Raw genomic sequence first — 16305 nt, 5'->3', positions numbered from 1 at the left:
AGATCTGAGTTAAGCAGAACGTCTGGAAGGGTCTCCTCTCCAAGCAGCACCCTTCCAACTCAGTGCGGACCTCTCTCTAGAGTGAGAGCGTGTTCACGTTCCTCCACTCACTCTCCGTCCTGGGGCCACCGCGAGACACCAGAAAACCGAACCTGGGCTCAGCATGTGGGGCTGGCCTGCTATCCTGACTTTTCAGTGCTGCTAAACTGGAGAGGCCACTTTGTATTAGTTAAATGCCAACTGATATAGTCACTCAAGTGATGACCTCCTCTTTCTGACCTGTCCAGTCTCGTACTTGGTGAGAGATACACCTTGATAAAAACACAAAGTCCTCACCTCCTTCAGGTGAGCTGGGCCATCACTCAAATGTCACCTCCCTGACCTTTGTATTGAAATTGTATCTACACACCAAGCGCACCCAATCCCCCTCCCCTGCTCTATTTTCTCCATAGTACATACCACCTTCAGATACAAGACATATTTTACTTCTTATCTTAATTGACTGACTCTCCCCATCAGAATGTCAGTTCCGTGAGAGCAGAGATGTTGCATTTCACCACTGCTGACTTCCCCGTACCTGAACTACTACCTGGCACCAAATAAGCCCCTCAATAGAAATTCATTAAATGAATCTCAGAAGAGTTTTGGCATAACTTATCACATTATTCATTGGTGGGATAAAAAAAGTTATTTTAAGAAGACATGCACGAGGCTACTGGTTTTCAAAAAGACTGTGAACCATCTGAGTTTCCTACAATTTATTTTTGGCTTCCTGAGTCGGAGAGAATGAGATTTAGAAGACTTAGGAAACATCTTAGACAAACAGGTCTAGACAGAGGATGTTTTATGAAGACTAAATCAGATACATATGATTTCTATTTATCTCTACATTTACAGAGATTTAATAATGAATGAAAATTACTCTTTGGGCAAAATGAGTTTTGGGTTTCAGCAAACGTAAAATGCTTTGAAAACTTGTTTAAGATGTTCACAAAACGAAATTTAAAAATCTCAGCAGCTGGAAATATTATTCTCTCTGCGGGACGAGACATCCTGCTGTGTGAGTCCTCCCCAGAAGGGGCCGGGGCAGAGGTGGGCGGAAGCAAGTCTGTGCTCCCAGAGCCTCTGTTGTTGGTCATGAACATGACGGACTCTCTTCTTTTTCATTTCCCACAGAAATAAAGAGACCCCAGCGCTGATGCTGTGTACCCTTGGGGTCGGGTCCTGGCTGCGGCCGGTTTCATGCTGTTTCTTTCTTCCTCTGTCCCCACCTCCCTAATAGGTTGAGGCTGGGAGAGGGGGTGGTGGTGCCGGCATCTTCAGAATTTTTAACAAAAGGGGGCAAAGGTACGGAAAGCTGGAACCTGGTAAGAAGGGAATGGGAGTTGGCAATTTTAAAGGGGGATCTATTCCATAGGAAAGGGACAATAATCCAACTTCTTGAGGAAAACAAAAAACATATTTTCATGGCCTTGGAATAGACAAAAATTTCTCAAACAGGATACAAAAAGCACTGACCATTAGAAAAATGACTAATAAATTAGATGCAATCAAAATGAAGAATTCTGCTCAACAAAAAAAGCAAAACTTCAAGCCACCTTGGGAAATGATATTTGCAATTATGTAGCTATTTGACAGCCATCTTGTATCTAGAATATAAAAAGGACTCTTGAAAGCAATAAAAGAAAGACAACCTGATTACAAAAATGGACAAGAGACCTGAGCAGACACCGCCAAAAGAGACTGCCCACACATCCAGTTAGCGCGTGAAAGGCATGCCACCGCATTAGCCAGCCCAGAAAGGCTGATCACAGCACACTGAGAAATCCCACACTCATCCAATGACCAGGAGTAAGGGACTGACAACACCAAGTACTGGTAAGAATGTAAAAAAATAGGTCTCTCATAGAGCACTGTTGGGGGGTCAATGGTATGGCTGCTTCGGAAATCTGTTCAGCGCCATCTCTGCCTCACTTGAATGTATGTGTGACTGTGGCCCATTGAGTCCACCGGTCACAGATCCAGAAGAAACGAATACATGTATGTTCCAAAAGACATACGCAAGAACATACCAGCACTACTCATAATAGCCCCAGACTGGAAACAATCCACCTGCCCATCAATAATGGAATGGATAAATAATACTATCATATAATAACAAGTTACTAAATGGTGAAGAGAATGAACGAACTATAGCTATATGCAACACAGATATGGAAAAATGTGTAGGTTTATGTGGATCTGGATAAAACGAAAGCTATGTGCAACAAGCTGTATGGAGAAATCTTACTAGCGTGTGAAAAAAGGCCAGGTGCAAATATTATTGTTTTTAATTTCATTTTATAAAGTTCAAATGCAGGCAAAACTAGATTAGCATTTAGGGATGCACACTTTTGTAGAGCACTCCCCAGGAGATGACAGGGCAACAGCTATGGCCGGGGCGGTGAGGGGCTGGGTGCGAAAGGGGCCGGAAGGTCTGTGCCGGCAGCATCCGTCGCAGCTTGAGTGGCGGACTGCCAGCGCTTTCATTACACAATTCATGAACCTACATATTTGATGCACTTTTATCTTTGTGTATGATATTTCATAATTGAAAAGTTTAAACTTGTATCAGCTATTACTTTCTTGCCCAATTTCCCCAGAACACAAGTACTGTCCTGGTAAATGGAAATTCCTAAACTAAATGCAAACAATTTTTAAAGTAATACAGTCGGCCCTCGTTGATCAGTTCCAGACTCTACCGTGATAAGTGAATTTCCGCGAAGTAGGATTCTTTATTTATACACCACTTCGCGCTTCGACTTTCGCGGCTTCACTCTGTCACGGTTTTTATAGAGAAATGTTGAAGGCTTAGCTATGTGGGACCTTCATGTGAATTAGGAAAAGGCACTCTTTTGGGGAAGATGGTTCAGCAAAAGCTGTCTCCTCAGGTCAAAGCAGCCTGTTGGGTGCACTGGGTGGGGAGTTTCTCTCTCCTCTGAGCAAAGAGAAGGTGCCCTTTCCCACAGCAGAGGTCGTTCTGCATTTAAGCACACGGCCTGTCGGATGCAGTGCAGACTGGCTTCCAGTTCCACTGGCCTCTCTGTTTGGACACCCCTGTGCAGCGCACAAAAAGCAAACTACCTGGCAGCTCTGCCTAGGAAAACAAAGGTGAATTCCACACACACTGGCCTACCTAAGCACGTGCACACAGGACACACTGGCCCAGGGCTGCTGCCCAGAGCTGGCGGCAGCTGGCTGACCCCGCCCTTACCGCGTAACCTTCTGTCTTCTTCTGGCACCACTTGAGAAGAGCGTTGCGCTTCGAGCCGCCGTACTCCCGGGCCAAGGCAGCCAGAGGGTCTCTTCTTTCCACACTAGTAAGAAAGAAGAGTGCACAGTAAAGAGAAGGTGCTAATTTTTAGAAGCCTCAAATATAGAAAAAATAAATAATTAGATAAGAAAAGCAGAAGTCTAGGTCATACCAGTGAGACTCTATTAAGAAAAACAACCAGCCCTGGCCTGTTTGGCTCAGCGGTTAGAGCGTCGGCCTGCAGTCCAGAGAGACCCAGGTTCGGTTCCCACTAAGGGCATGTACCTCAGTTGCAGTTTGTCCCAACCCTGATTGGGTCATGTGGGTGGCAACCACTTGATGTGTCCCTTTCAAATCGATGTTTCTCTCTCTCTCTCCCTCCCACTCTATCTGAACAAAATATCAAAAAAAAAAAAGTCCTCGGGTGAGGATGAAAAAAAAAGAAAGACAATCAGATCAGTCCCATTAACAATACATTTTTATAGTGTCTCAGGGTAAGGAAGGAAAATTAAATTGTGTTTCTTAGCTATCAGAAAAGTCTAGAAATAGTGGGATTTAAAAAAAAAATTTAAATCCATCTGTTGCTTTAGACATCTAGACTTTTTATTTACTTAAGTAGTATCATTTTAAGACATCTGTAGAAAAACACGTTTTAGGGCCACACGTATGTCTACATGCCACTGTAAAACAGCTTGGCTGCTTCCTGGGGGTGATGGAAATGGAGGCGAAAGGCAAACCTCAGTGAAAATGAGTCCAAGGGAGGCTCTACACACTCTGAAGGTGACATTCACACTCCTCTGCTCATGGTGTATTAACTCTGAGCCTCTGCCGAGCCAAAGGAAGTGATTTTATTTAAACCATGGCATTCTAGGAGTAAGTTTAAATGCCTATCCTCAATTTTTCTATCCATGATTATGTTAATAATTTTGGATAACCTAAAATTATCCAAATACTAAAAAGAAATTTAAGATCATACGGTTTCTTCCATGATGAAGGTCATGGAAGGAGCATTACATCCCCACCACAGGGAGCAGCACGCTGTTCCGTGTACCGTGTGTAGGAGTGCCAGGATGGAGCAAGAAGAGAGGGCGGTGCCTCTCTGGAGCGCCAACAGTAGCAGGCATCAATGTAGGAGTAGCAGGATTTACCCCTAGATGTATACATCACCAAGGCACGAGCATGTTCATAGCGGTGTGGTGGGCAGTTAGGCATGAGCAGAGCAGGGACAAAGGGCCAGGTATAGAAGGTCACCAGGGCAGAAAGCCCTGGGTGCTTAGCAATGGGCAAAACTGGGAAAACGAGGACCTTGCCCCAGGGTAACCTTTCCTCCTCTAGCATGTCCCTGGTCCTGAAGTTTAGACTCCCTGGCCTTTCATATTGCTGGTCATGCAGCTGGACCCTCCCCTGGTCTATTGCTAATTGTGTGGTACAGCACCTTGGAGGAAGAACAAGAGGCCAAAAAGCAGCCTCATGCGAATCCCATGTGGCCCTCGCATGACCACTACTTTAAGCACGAACCCCCAGGGATAACATCTTGGCCTCAATTGTGTTTCTGCTTCAGGCCCAGAAAAGCAGCAAAACAAGACAAGTGATGCCACAGTTGACCTCAGGACCAGCAGCAATGACTAATGACCCCTGCCCTGGCACCCACCAATCAGTGGAGATCATGACCCTGAAAGGACACACCTGGAAAAGCTGATGAATACTCTGTTGAGATCCTCGAGGTCTCCCCTAAGAGCTCCACCCTCCAAACCCTTGGGCTGGAGGAGCCAGCAGGTCTCGTTCTGGGGAGCACGCCTGACCCTTCCCCTAGGCCGTCTTCCCTGCCTCTCTCCTCCTGAGCGCTAAGGGCCCTTCTTCTGTAACGTGTTTCCTGAGCCCATTTCTTCTATGGCTCACCTCTGCCTCTGAGACATTCTAAACAAACCTTCTCTTACAGTTTGAGTCTTGGCTCTGAATTCTTTCTTAGCTAGAACTCAAGTACTGAGGTAACAACTAGTGCCACTTTCACTGGCAACAGAAGCACTTTTTCTAATAATGAAAAGTGAAAACAACCAAACATAGATCATCAGGAAAATGGATACAGAACGCTATATAGCAATGGATAATAGAACACTATATAGCAATAAAAACCAATGAATCACAGATGTATGCAATAACTTGAATAGCAGGAACAATTTTGAATTATAAAACCTCACAGTCCTGGCCAGTCTGGCTCAGTGGTTGGAGCATAGCCCCATGCACCGAAGGGTTGTGGGTTCGATTCCCAGTCAAGGGCATGTACTTGGGTTTCAGGTTCCTTCCTTGACCCTACTTGAAGTGCATGCAGGGGCAGCCGGTAGATGTGTCTCTTTCACATCGATGTTTCTCTCTCTCTCTCTCTCTCTCCACATCCTTCCATCCCTTCCTCTCTTTGTAAAAATCAATGGAAAAAATATTCTCGTGTGAGGATTAACAAAAACAAAACAAAACAACAAACCCCACAATGTTTCTATATACACAAAATTGTGAATATGCTCTGGATGGGTGGTTCAGTTGGCTGGAGTGTTGTCCTGTACACCAAAAGTTTGTGGGATTGATTCTTGGTCAGGGCACATACCTAGGTGACGGGTTCGATCCCTGGTTGGGGCACATATGGTAAGCAACCGATTGATATTTCTCTCTCTCTCTCCCTTCTTCTTTCTCTAACAATCAATAAAAATATTCTCATGCCCTGGCCAGTTTTTCTCAGTGGTTAGAGCATTGGCCCTCGGACCAATGAGTTGCGAGTTTAATTCCAGTTAAGGGCATGTACATATCTCGGTTGCGGTTTGTCCCTGGCCCTGGTTGGGTGGTGTGGGAGGCAACCAGTTGATGTGTTTCTTTCACACTGATGTTTCTCTCTCTCTCCTTTATTAAAAAAATCCTTTATTAAAAAAATTATCTATCTATCTATCTATCTATCTATCTATCTATCTATCTATCTATCCATCCATCCATCCACCCACCCATCCATCCATCCATCCATCCATCCATCCATCCATCCATCCATCCATCTATCTCCTCAGGTGAGGATTAAAAATAAATTGTAAATATGCAATTTAATTAATATATTATTTATATATGGTGAAGCTGTAAAGAAAAACAAGGAAACACATATGTAAAGTTCAGAATGGCGGTGACCTCGGAGGAGGGCCAGGAAAGGGCTGGGAGGTGGTGTAAACGGCAGGGGCTGATGGGAGGTTTCAGAAGTGTTCCTTTTCTTTTCCTTAAACTGGATGGTGGGGTCTCCAGGTGGCTCTCCATTGAGTTGATATTCCTTATTCCTTATACCTTACACATATTTTATTATTTTGTATCCATACATATTTAATATAAATATTTTAAGTGATTTAGAAAAGGGTAATGGGATGATTCCAGACCTTGGCAAACTGAATCAAGGTAGAGAGATTTTAAGAAAAACTTTACACTTGAATTAAAATTTTTCTTGTATAATCCGACGGCTGCCTTTCTTTCTGTCTGGCGTACTTATAAACTCAAGCCCTTGAGTTTCCGGGTCAGAGTGGCTGTTAGCTAGGAGGTTATGCTGCTTTGCCTGTGTTTGCTGTGACTGGTGGGGCTTATTTCACTTCTTAGAACTGAATATCTAAGCCTGACACATTAGGGAAGGCTGAAATAAATGGGAAAGAGTTTCTGTATAAATGGGTGACTAAAACATTTGCCAACAGTTTTCTTCTTTAAAAAAAAATTTCTTTTTCTTTGTTTTTAGAGAGAGAGAAAAGGAGAGGGAGAGAGAACATCGACTGGCTGCCTCCTGCATGACCCCCACTGGGGATCAGGCCCACAACCTGGTCATGTGCCCTGACTGGAAATCAAACTGGCGACCTCTTGGTGCCATGGGTTGACGCTCAACCACTGAGCCACAGTGGCTGGGCCAAACAGTTTTCTTTTAAAAATAGAGCTAACTAAGTATGATCACACACAAAAAAAATTAATAGTAATAGGATGAGAATTTCCAAAGTAATTGCCATCCTGCCACTGGTCTGTCTCAATGACATCAATATAAAAATAATTAACACATTACTTTCACTAATTTAAGCTTTCATGATTAAGGGCACAATATGATCAAGGGTACAACATAAATATACACTGACACACACACCAGCCTTTTTGTGTGCATTACTAGCATAAAGAAAGGAGCAACTTGAAAACAATAAAATAAAGAAGAGCAATTTCAGAATAGCACTAATTTTAGTCCTTAAAACCTGTTTGAGTCTTTAAATCTCTTGCACATAAACAAGACTGATATGTAATACATGGAGCTTTCAATTAAACCTCTGAGTGATATGACTTCCTTTATTTGGGCCCAAATATAGACTACACCCAAAGATATGACAAGAGCTGAACTTACTCAGATTTTTACAAGATCCTTTCATAATATTCATAGTGGTAGTTGTAATGTCTGTTAAAAAGCCATCACTCCTAAGATAGCCAATTCTGTATATTCATCTATCCACCTATTCTTAAGTATTCACTGAGTGAAATGCTATGGGTGTAGCACAACGCCAGGGGTTGAGAGTGACATGGAAAATGTAAGATGAAGTATTTAATATCCAATACATTACAGCCTAAATAAGGGCGAAGGCATGCACACTAGGCCTAGAGATTCAGTTCTAAGAAGTGAAATTTCTGACAGTCTGCACCAGGAAGCACGTAGTGTTCCAGAAGACTGACTCCACTTGGAGAAGCAGGAAGTGACAGAGGGTGAGAAGTGGCTGAAAGAGGTCACCAGGAGCGCTGAAAAGGGAGGTGGTGGCAGAGACATGAGAGCAATGACAGGCCTTTAGTGACCACCCGGCAGCCTCTGTCTGCTTCTCTCCCACTTCATCCGTCACATCCCTGCTGAAGTGCTCTCTAAACAGACTCAGAAATGCCCCTCCAATCCTCTGACACGCACTGTTTACTGCACCACCACCGCCACACAAATCAAAGCCAGAATTCTACCAGCTCAGTGCATCCCCACTGCTTTACCAAAACCGGTACACGAACCCTACACAGGCAACGAAGAGCCTTTGCACCGTGGCCCCAACCTGCCTTTCCAGGTGTGACGTCCTAAGTGCCCACCTCCCTGCCCACATGGATGGAAAGCCTACAACACAGGTGACAGACTCCCTGCCCTAATGAAGCCCACAGCCTAGTCCTACCAAACAAAACCACCCACCTATCCCTGAGCCCCATGTCGGAGTTCCTCGGGACACCTGCAGGCTCGATGGCAGAAATGCTGCTTCCTCTCCCCAGACTTCTTGATCCAACCAACACCCCCCAAGTCCTCTGCCTATGTCTTGCTCTACGCCCTTTATTTCACTTGGCACAGTACTACTGTCAGTGCCGTGCTCTCTTGTTGAAGGCACGTACTGTGTCTGAATCGTTTTCATTCAGGAAACATGTGTGGAAGTAGATCGACCATAAGTGATAGAGCAGGAGGAGGAATAATACAGTTACCAGCGCAGTGCGGTTCTGATTTCTCACTGTTTCAAACGTGGTACCTGAGTTTGCTTTGTGGTCTCAAGCCCCCGCTGGAAGAGCTCAGCAGTCTAGTGCTTCCGAAGCCCAGGGAAGGGGGTCTGCTCAGCGACTCCAGCGAAGGGCTCTTACGGAGATAAGGGTCTGGTTTCAGGTCCTCAGCTCTTCCCTTCAGAAGATCTGTGTGAACAACAACATAATCATCAGATCCTGAAGGAGAGAGGTTTGACTGGTCATCACACTCTTTCCTCAAGTACAGCACAATTCTTTATTCCCCAGTACAGCTAGGTAATGGATATAGATATAAAGACATAGTTTCTGGATAAGTAACAAAAATGTAAATAGGGAAACAATATTTTCTAGACAGGATTCTTCCGGCATGACTGACTATGTAATTCAAAGGGACTGATGCCAAATTAGCCCCTTGTTCAAAAATTATGATGAATTTGAAGATGGCACCAGCAAAGCACTGAAACCACACTCTTATTAAGAGCCTTGAACAAGTGCACAGGCCGCATGCCCACAACTTGTCCTCAAGTCTGGCACTCGGTTTTTGCTGACAGGCATTGGAGAGAGAAAGCTAGCAGGAAGATGCCTGGTGGGATTATCAGATCACAGATGGCAACAGACAAAAAGCTGAGAACCAAGAATGATATCTATTTTACAAGAGAAAAAGCCATTACAATCACAGGGCCTGGTTTGCTAAAAGGAAGTAAAAATAATTCTCTCTCTGCTATTGTCTTAATCCAAGTCAAAACAAGTAACAAAACAGGCTGAATCCTCCAGATGACATTTCTTAATGGACCTCAGAAGTACCGAGTGGGAGAAAATGTGTGGATTGTCTAGCTTGTATTTACAAGGGAAAGGGGCGCTCCGGGAATTAAGTGACTTGCTCAACACCACAGGCGAGCCCACAGTCACCTCCCAGGATGCCATAAACAGTCATGGAAGAAAATAACATTTGAATAGCTAACAGCCACCAATTGTGGGCAGTAAAATTGGGGGTGAGGCTAATCAGCTTGGAAGAGCAGGGAAAACAGTGTTTATATCACTGATGAAAACAAACAAAAAAAACATAGCACATTAATCCTATCTCTGCAGCTTCTGATGACCTCAGTGTTGTCAAGACTAGCCCGAAGGCAAGCAATTTTCACATGTAATCCTTTCTAGTTAGTAAACAGAACCATCCAGGTAAACAGGTGCCAGGTGGGGCAGAGAGGGGTGTTGACAATGAACTATTTACTTCAAGGCCACAACTGTTGTGGTCTCAGTATTTACTGTGTCAATTTAAAAAAATGGTTTCTCTACAAGGAAGAGAATTTTAAAGCTAGAAGAACAGAAAAAACACAAATATTATGACCAAAAGCTCACCTAGTACACTTGAAAATGGTTAAGGTAATACATTTTATGTCATGGTATTTTACCACAATTAAAGAAAAACTGCCAAAGATGCCCAGCATTGTGCATGTAATCGAATTACCCCGGTTACACCACACAGCCTGCGTGCAGAACGCAGACGGGCAGGTGTTCAGTACCCTCTTTTGACCTCCCCTCCATTTCTAGTAAAGGGTCACTTGGTTTGCACAGGAATAATAACCTGCTCTGGGCCTTACTCAGCCCTTTTCTGTTTTCTCTTATTCTGCTGACCTTGGATTACCCATTGGTCTTAGGTCACTATTTCCTTCCTGGAGGTCATTATTATTACTCAAAGTCCTTTATGACCTTTATCATTTCTTCAAAAAAATTTTTTAATTTATATTTTAGACAGAGAGGAAGGGAGAGAGATAGAAACATCGATGTGAGAGACAAACATTGATCGGCTGCCTCCTGCACGTCCCGACTGGGGATCGAGCCCACAACCGGGCCCTCTCAGTCCATGGGACGATGCTCAATCCAAGGAGCCACACTGGCCGGCTGTCACTTCTTTATGAAGCTCCAAATCAGAGCAATCACTAGCCTTGTTACCAAAAGGTCACACAGAAGAAACGAGGAACAGCCTACCCTGGCCCTGAGCTGTTCAAAGTCAGTGTAGCTGATGTAGATCATCGACTCTCTCGGGCTTGAACCTCTCCCATCATCCACAGGGAGCAGGCCCAGGTAATCTGCCAATTCTCACTGTCAGTACTTATCTGAGTCTAAATCCTTAATTGCATGAAAAAGAAAACAAAACTCTGAAGATAAAAAATAAGGTATAAGGTAAAATAATTTACAATCAAAGAGTGAAACTTATCTCATAGAAACAACTATTTTAAGACTAAATCTGTCCATGTTTGACCATGATCTAAAAGAACTTCAGTAGGATTTTTATTTACATTACGTTACAGAAATTCTGTCTTAAGTTAAAAATGAAGGACTTGCGCCCTGGCCGGTTTGGCTCAGCAGTTAGAGCATCGGCTTGCGGTCCAGAGAGACCCGGGTTCGGTTCCCACTAAGGGCACGTACCTCGGTTGCAGTTTGTCCCTGGCCCTGGTTGGGTCGTGCGGGTGGCAGCCACTCAATGTGTCCCTTTCACATCAATGTTTCTCTCTCTCTCTCTCCCTCCCACTCTATCTGACCAAAAACTGGAAAAATGTCCTCAGGTGAGGATGGAAAAAAAAAAAAATGGACTTGCATCTACGCAGTCCAGAATTTCGGCTTTCTCTCCTTCCTACAATCACCAGTAAATAGTCATTTAGTGTTCTCATCACTTCTGTTTCTTCGTGGCAGTGACCACACAGACACATACGTAACTTGCTAAGGTATATGCCCTGGACAACCTTAACCTGCTGCTAATGTCCCTGTGTCCTGGCCTGTGATTGGTGTGCTGAGAACAGTGGGGAAGGTGACAAGAGCCGACATACTACTGCACCGGCTTCTGTGCCAAGTCCACTCCACCCCTGTCGTCCTGTGAGGCAGACAGCACTGCTTGTCCTTTAGAGACAAGGGAACCACAGTACACCGGCGGAATAACTGGGCCAAGGCCAGACCGCAGGTGGCAGTGCCAAAATTCAAAGCCGAGCAGTCTCACTCCGTGTCCCACCATGATAGCGACGTCACACTGGCCTTCAGCGTGGGAGACACAGGAGTGAAGATGCGACACTGAGAGGACCCAGTCACAACCAGTACCCCCTCACCAAGACGTGCACTTGAACAACACGTGGACGAGGATCACACGCAGACACAAATCTCTCAAAATAGGCACACTTCAGAAAAGATTGAAGCAACAGGCCTTCAGAATCAGATACGATTGTTTTTCTTAAAATACTTTTACAGAGATTCAGTAAAAAACAAAAAACCAACAAATATTCCCAACATTTGACGTTTCTCCTGAACACACACACAGAGAAGTGCAACTGGCAGGACACAGGGTGCAATCAGGTCTATAACCACATATGCTTAGAGTTTGAGATAGTTTGGGTAAATGCCACTGATTCTTTTTCTAAGTTCAGTTCATGCAAAGAAAAGAAGAAAAGTTAACCACCAAAGAAGTGTCAAAGTACTTCATATTTAAGATGATGTACCTGAGAGGGGTCCAAGGTCCGGAAGGTCCAAGTGCTGAGTCACCCCTTTGCTGGCTGGCCGGACGCTGCTGTAAGCCGAATGCCTCTACGAAACCAAAGGGCACACCAGCACAGGTGAGCTATGTCATCAGGAACACATAAACAAGGTGTGTGCACACATGTGTGTGCAATGGTTCTCAAGCTCATTAGAATCACCCGGGGGGCGGGGCTTTTAAAACAACTTATTAGTTGTTTTAAATAAATAAATAGACAATAAATGCAACTGGCATGATCCTCAATAGGACCAGAAAAAACATACAGTTAAAAGAAAGCCTCCCACCCCGGCCAGTTTGGCTCAGCGATTAGAGCGTCGGCCTGCGAACCAGAGAGTCCCGAGTTTGGTTCCCACAAGGGCACATACCTCGGTTGCGGTTCGTACGTCTCTGGCCCTGGTTGAGGGCATGCGGGTGGCAACCACTCAATGTGTCCCTTTCACGTCAATATTTCTCTCTCTCTCTCTCCCTCCCACTTTATCTGAACAAAAAATGAAAAAATGTCCTCGGGTGAGGATTAAAAAAAAAAGGTCCACCTGAGATATTCTGGGAACCTTTTCTGGAAGCCCAGTGCAGACTAGAGCCTTCTCTACAAGCCCTCTCTGTATTAAATCCCTTTCTGCTTAATAGCTAGAGTGATTTCTGACATTTGAAAATTAATCATGATATACTCTTATACAGAAATAGCCTCTTAGGTGGGCATAAATTTATAAAGGTATTTCACTGGATTTTAAAAAAATAAGTTTAATCCAAATTAAGCTAAGTGCCCATCAACAGAGGCATCTTTAAACAAATCACTACATATAATGCAGCCTTAAAAAATGAACTATTTCTCACCCTGGCCAGTTTTGCTCAGTGGTTAGAGCGTCAGCCCTCAGACCAAAGGGTCTCAGGTTTGATTCCAGCTCCAGGGCATGTGCCTGGGTTGCAGGTTTGATTCCCACCCAGCTGGTACAGGTGTGGGAGACAACCAACATCTCTCACATTGATGTTTCTCTACCCCCCTCACTTCCACTCTCTCAAAAAAAAAATTAATGAAAAAAATATCCTCAGGTGAGAATTAAAAAAAAAAGAATTATTTCTCTAAATACTGAGACTTAAAGATGTCTCTGATATAGTCCTTCATTCATTAAACAAATATTTATTGAGTTTCTATGATATAACTATGTGCTAGTCATGGTTCTAGATAAAAGATATAATAGCGAGAAAAATAGATAAAAGCATCTGTCCTCAGGTATTATATCCAATGACAGTGAAATGAGCCCGTATCTCAATAACGTGCAATGTGATCCAATTTATAAAACTTTCCCTCCCCCACCCACACACACTTTTATGCTATAAAAAAATCTAGAAGGGTATACAATAAGCCATAAATAATGGTTATTTCTGGGGCCAAGGTGCCAGGGAGATTTTTAACTTTTCCCTTTTAAACTGAAATCTTTGGGAAGAGATACTTAAAAAAAAATTTTTTTTTTAATTTATTTTAGAGAGAGAGGAAGGGAGAGTGAGAGAGCGAGAAATATCGATGTGAGAGAGAAACATTGACTGGTTGCCTCCGTTATGCACCCTGACCGGGAACCGAACCAGCAACGTTTTGGTGAAGGGGATGACACTCAACCAACTGAGCCACTCTGGCCAGGGCAGGAAAACATACTTTTAAAATGAGCACTAGAGTAAAAAACTGGTAATAATCCAAATATCAACTATCAGTAGAATTAACAGACTGTGGTATATTTATACAAAAGAACACTATCCAGTAATGAAACATAATAAACTGTTGCAACAACATGAATGAATCTCACAGATGTGATGTAGGGCAAACCAATCATTGAAGGAAAGATACAACATGATTGTACTTACATGAAAACTAAGATAATACAAAACTAATCTCAAGTGACAGAGGTCAGAATGACGATTACTTCCAAGGAATTAGAGACTGGGTGGTGAGATGAGGGGGCCTTCTGAAGTGATGGAAATGCTATCTTAGTGTAGGTTACCTGAGTGTATACATATGGAAACATTCAAGCTATGTAGGTAAGAGGTATGTAATTTACTGTATATGAGGTATAGCTAAGTGGTGTGCTGCGCCTGCTCATAATGGCCAACTGTTCTATCTTCTGGAATTTTGTAAGCTAGTTGTTAAACCCTTTATTGAAATTAAACTTACTAAAAGTAAAAGTAATAAATACTCAAAACTCAATGTTTCCTAATTATTTTACTACATTTTACTATTGAGGTCACTTACACTTACTGTTATCTGTCCTGTAGAAATACTACAGGATGCACATCTCTTTTCAAAGCCATGTTCAGTGAGGTCATAGAGATAGCTTGAAATCATCAATGAGCGTAATATTTTCACCACAGAAATTGGCAAATAGTACATATCTAGACTTCTCCTTGAAAGAGCCAGTTGTTAAACATTTACAGAAAACTAGTATTTATAGCTCAATAAAAATAAGTAAAAGTGAATCACAACCTGTTACAGTTTTATTCAATAAATTTGATGGCTGTCAACAAATAAATAATTGTTTTATTTGTTTTCTTTATATATAAGGTGGTGGAAGATACTTTCAAGGGCAAAAAAGTAAAAAAACAAAACAAAAAACTTAAAAGATTCCAAACAGTATACACAGCTACTAAGGACACCAGAAAATGGTGTCTGTTAATAACAACGTCATTCTTAGCTCAGGAGAAGCAGAGTGCTGAATGTTCTTTATCACATCAAAAGCCCTGGTCTCAGAAAATGCCAGAAGCTTTGGTCTAAAACCTTCAGAAGATGGCACAGGGGACAGGAGGCATCCAGTGAACGCAAGAATTTATACATTGTAAATATTCTCTCTCTCTGGGGGCATTTAAAAAGAAAAAAATTCTTTGAGAAAAATATATAGTTCAATGTTCATTGTTAGTAAAAATTACAATCTTCATTTAACTGAAAACTTCAAAAGTGTCATCTTATGGGAAACAAAATTACCAAAATTGTAGGAAGTTGATAGTGTCTCTCTTGAACCTTTATTAGGCATCAAAAGTATAAATTTTAATGAAAGTTAAACTATTATTATTTTAGGCTTATTAAAAATGATGCTTTGGGTTTGTTTCTTTTTAATTTCCTTTTGTTGCTTGTGTGGAAGACACAGTTATACGATGTTATGACTCTGAGCACCACCCACACATGCAACCCCCTTCTAATACCTGCATTGGAGAAACAGCAGCAGCGGGGGCAGTCCTCACTGGTATCCCACTCAGGGGACTTCTGGGGGTCTTATGGACAGAAATATTCTGTCCAGCGCCACCTGCAAGAGATGGGAACACGTGGGTGAGTTCAAACAGCAAATAATAGTTCCTGATTTGTTACCTTTTTGGCGACTAAAAAAGTATTCCATGCTGTTTATAAAGTATTATGTATACTCTTTTCTCCTCTGGACTAGTGCTGAATTGAGAAGAGAGGGAGGAATTAACGAAATGGTGTTGGTCTTAGATCCGGGACACATGAGGAAAAAGAAAACATGTCATGAGGCTCCCATGGCAATAGAAACAAGAACATTCTTGCACAAATCATTAATTCAGAGACTGAACATAGTCACTGGGAGTTCATATCTTTTCATAATTGTAGTCTAATCTTAATCTAATATGCCTGCAAACTATGTTACCAGAGTTACCCAGGTACTTCCTAAGATTAGCTATTACCCCAGTCTTTCGATACAAGCAGATTTGTAGTCAAGTGAAGAAATATATTGTTATTTTTGATAGATGCACATTCTTTTTTTCCTATTTACTATATTTATGTGTATAGAGTATACATATTCATTTTTCTCTTATATCTAGATAACAGTGAATAAAGGTGACTTGTCAGTCAGCCACATTCCAGAAAAAGGTGGGACTGTACTAAGATTGGGACTGATAGATCAGCACATGTGGTCACACGTAAGACAAGACCAGGTACAGAAATCTTACTAGCCTGGCTGGTGTGGCTCAGTGGTTG

The 16305-nt window shown here is 42.7% G+C and overlaps 1 protein-coding gene across 6 annotated transcripts in view; it reads right to left on the bottom strand.

Moving 5' to 3' along the window:
• The window catches only part of SPECC1 (sperm antigen with calponin homology and coiled-coil domains 1), a 219695-nt gene that overhangs the window by 40531 nt on the left and 162859 nt on the right, over positions 1-16305 (bottom strand). For all 6 annotated transcript variants that reach the window (XM_036278342.1, XM_036278344.1, XM_036278345.1 and 3 more), the window contains 4 exons: positions 15516-15616; positions 12295-12379; positions 8818-8974; positions 3254-3356 (listed from right to left, as the gene is read on the bottom strand). In XM_036278342.1, coding sequence (XP_036134235.1) covers positions 3254-3356; positions 8818-8974; positions 12295-12379; positions 15516-15616 — 446 coding nt within the window. The remainder of the gene's footprint in view (positions 1-3253; positions 3357-8817; positions 8975-12294; positions 12380-15515; positions 15617-16305) is intronic.

This window comes from Molossus molossus, unplaced genomic scaffold, assembly GCF_014108415.1.
Source record: "Molossus molossus isolate mMolMol1 unplaced genomic scaffold, mMolMol1.p scaffold_m16_p_27, whole genome shotgun sequence".
Lineage (NCBI taxonomy): Eukaryota > Metazoa > Chordata > Mammalia > Chiroptera > Molossidae > Molossus > Molossus molossus.
The sequence above is the reverse complement of the archived record's forward strand: the minus strand, read 5'-3'. Positions and strand labels throughout refer to the sequence as shown.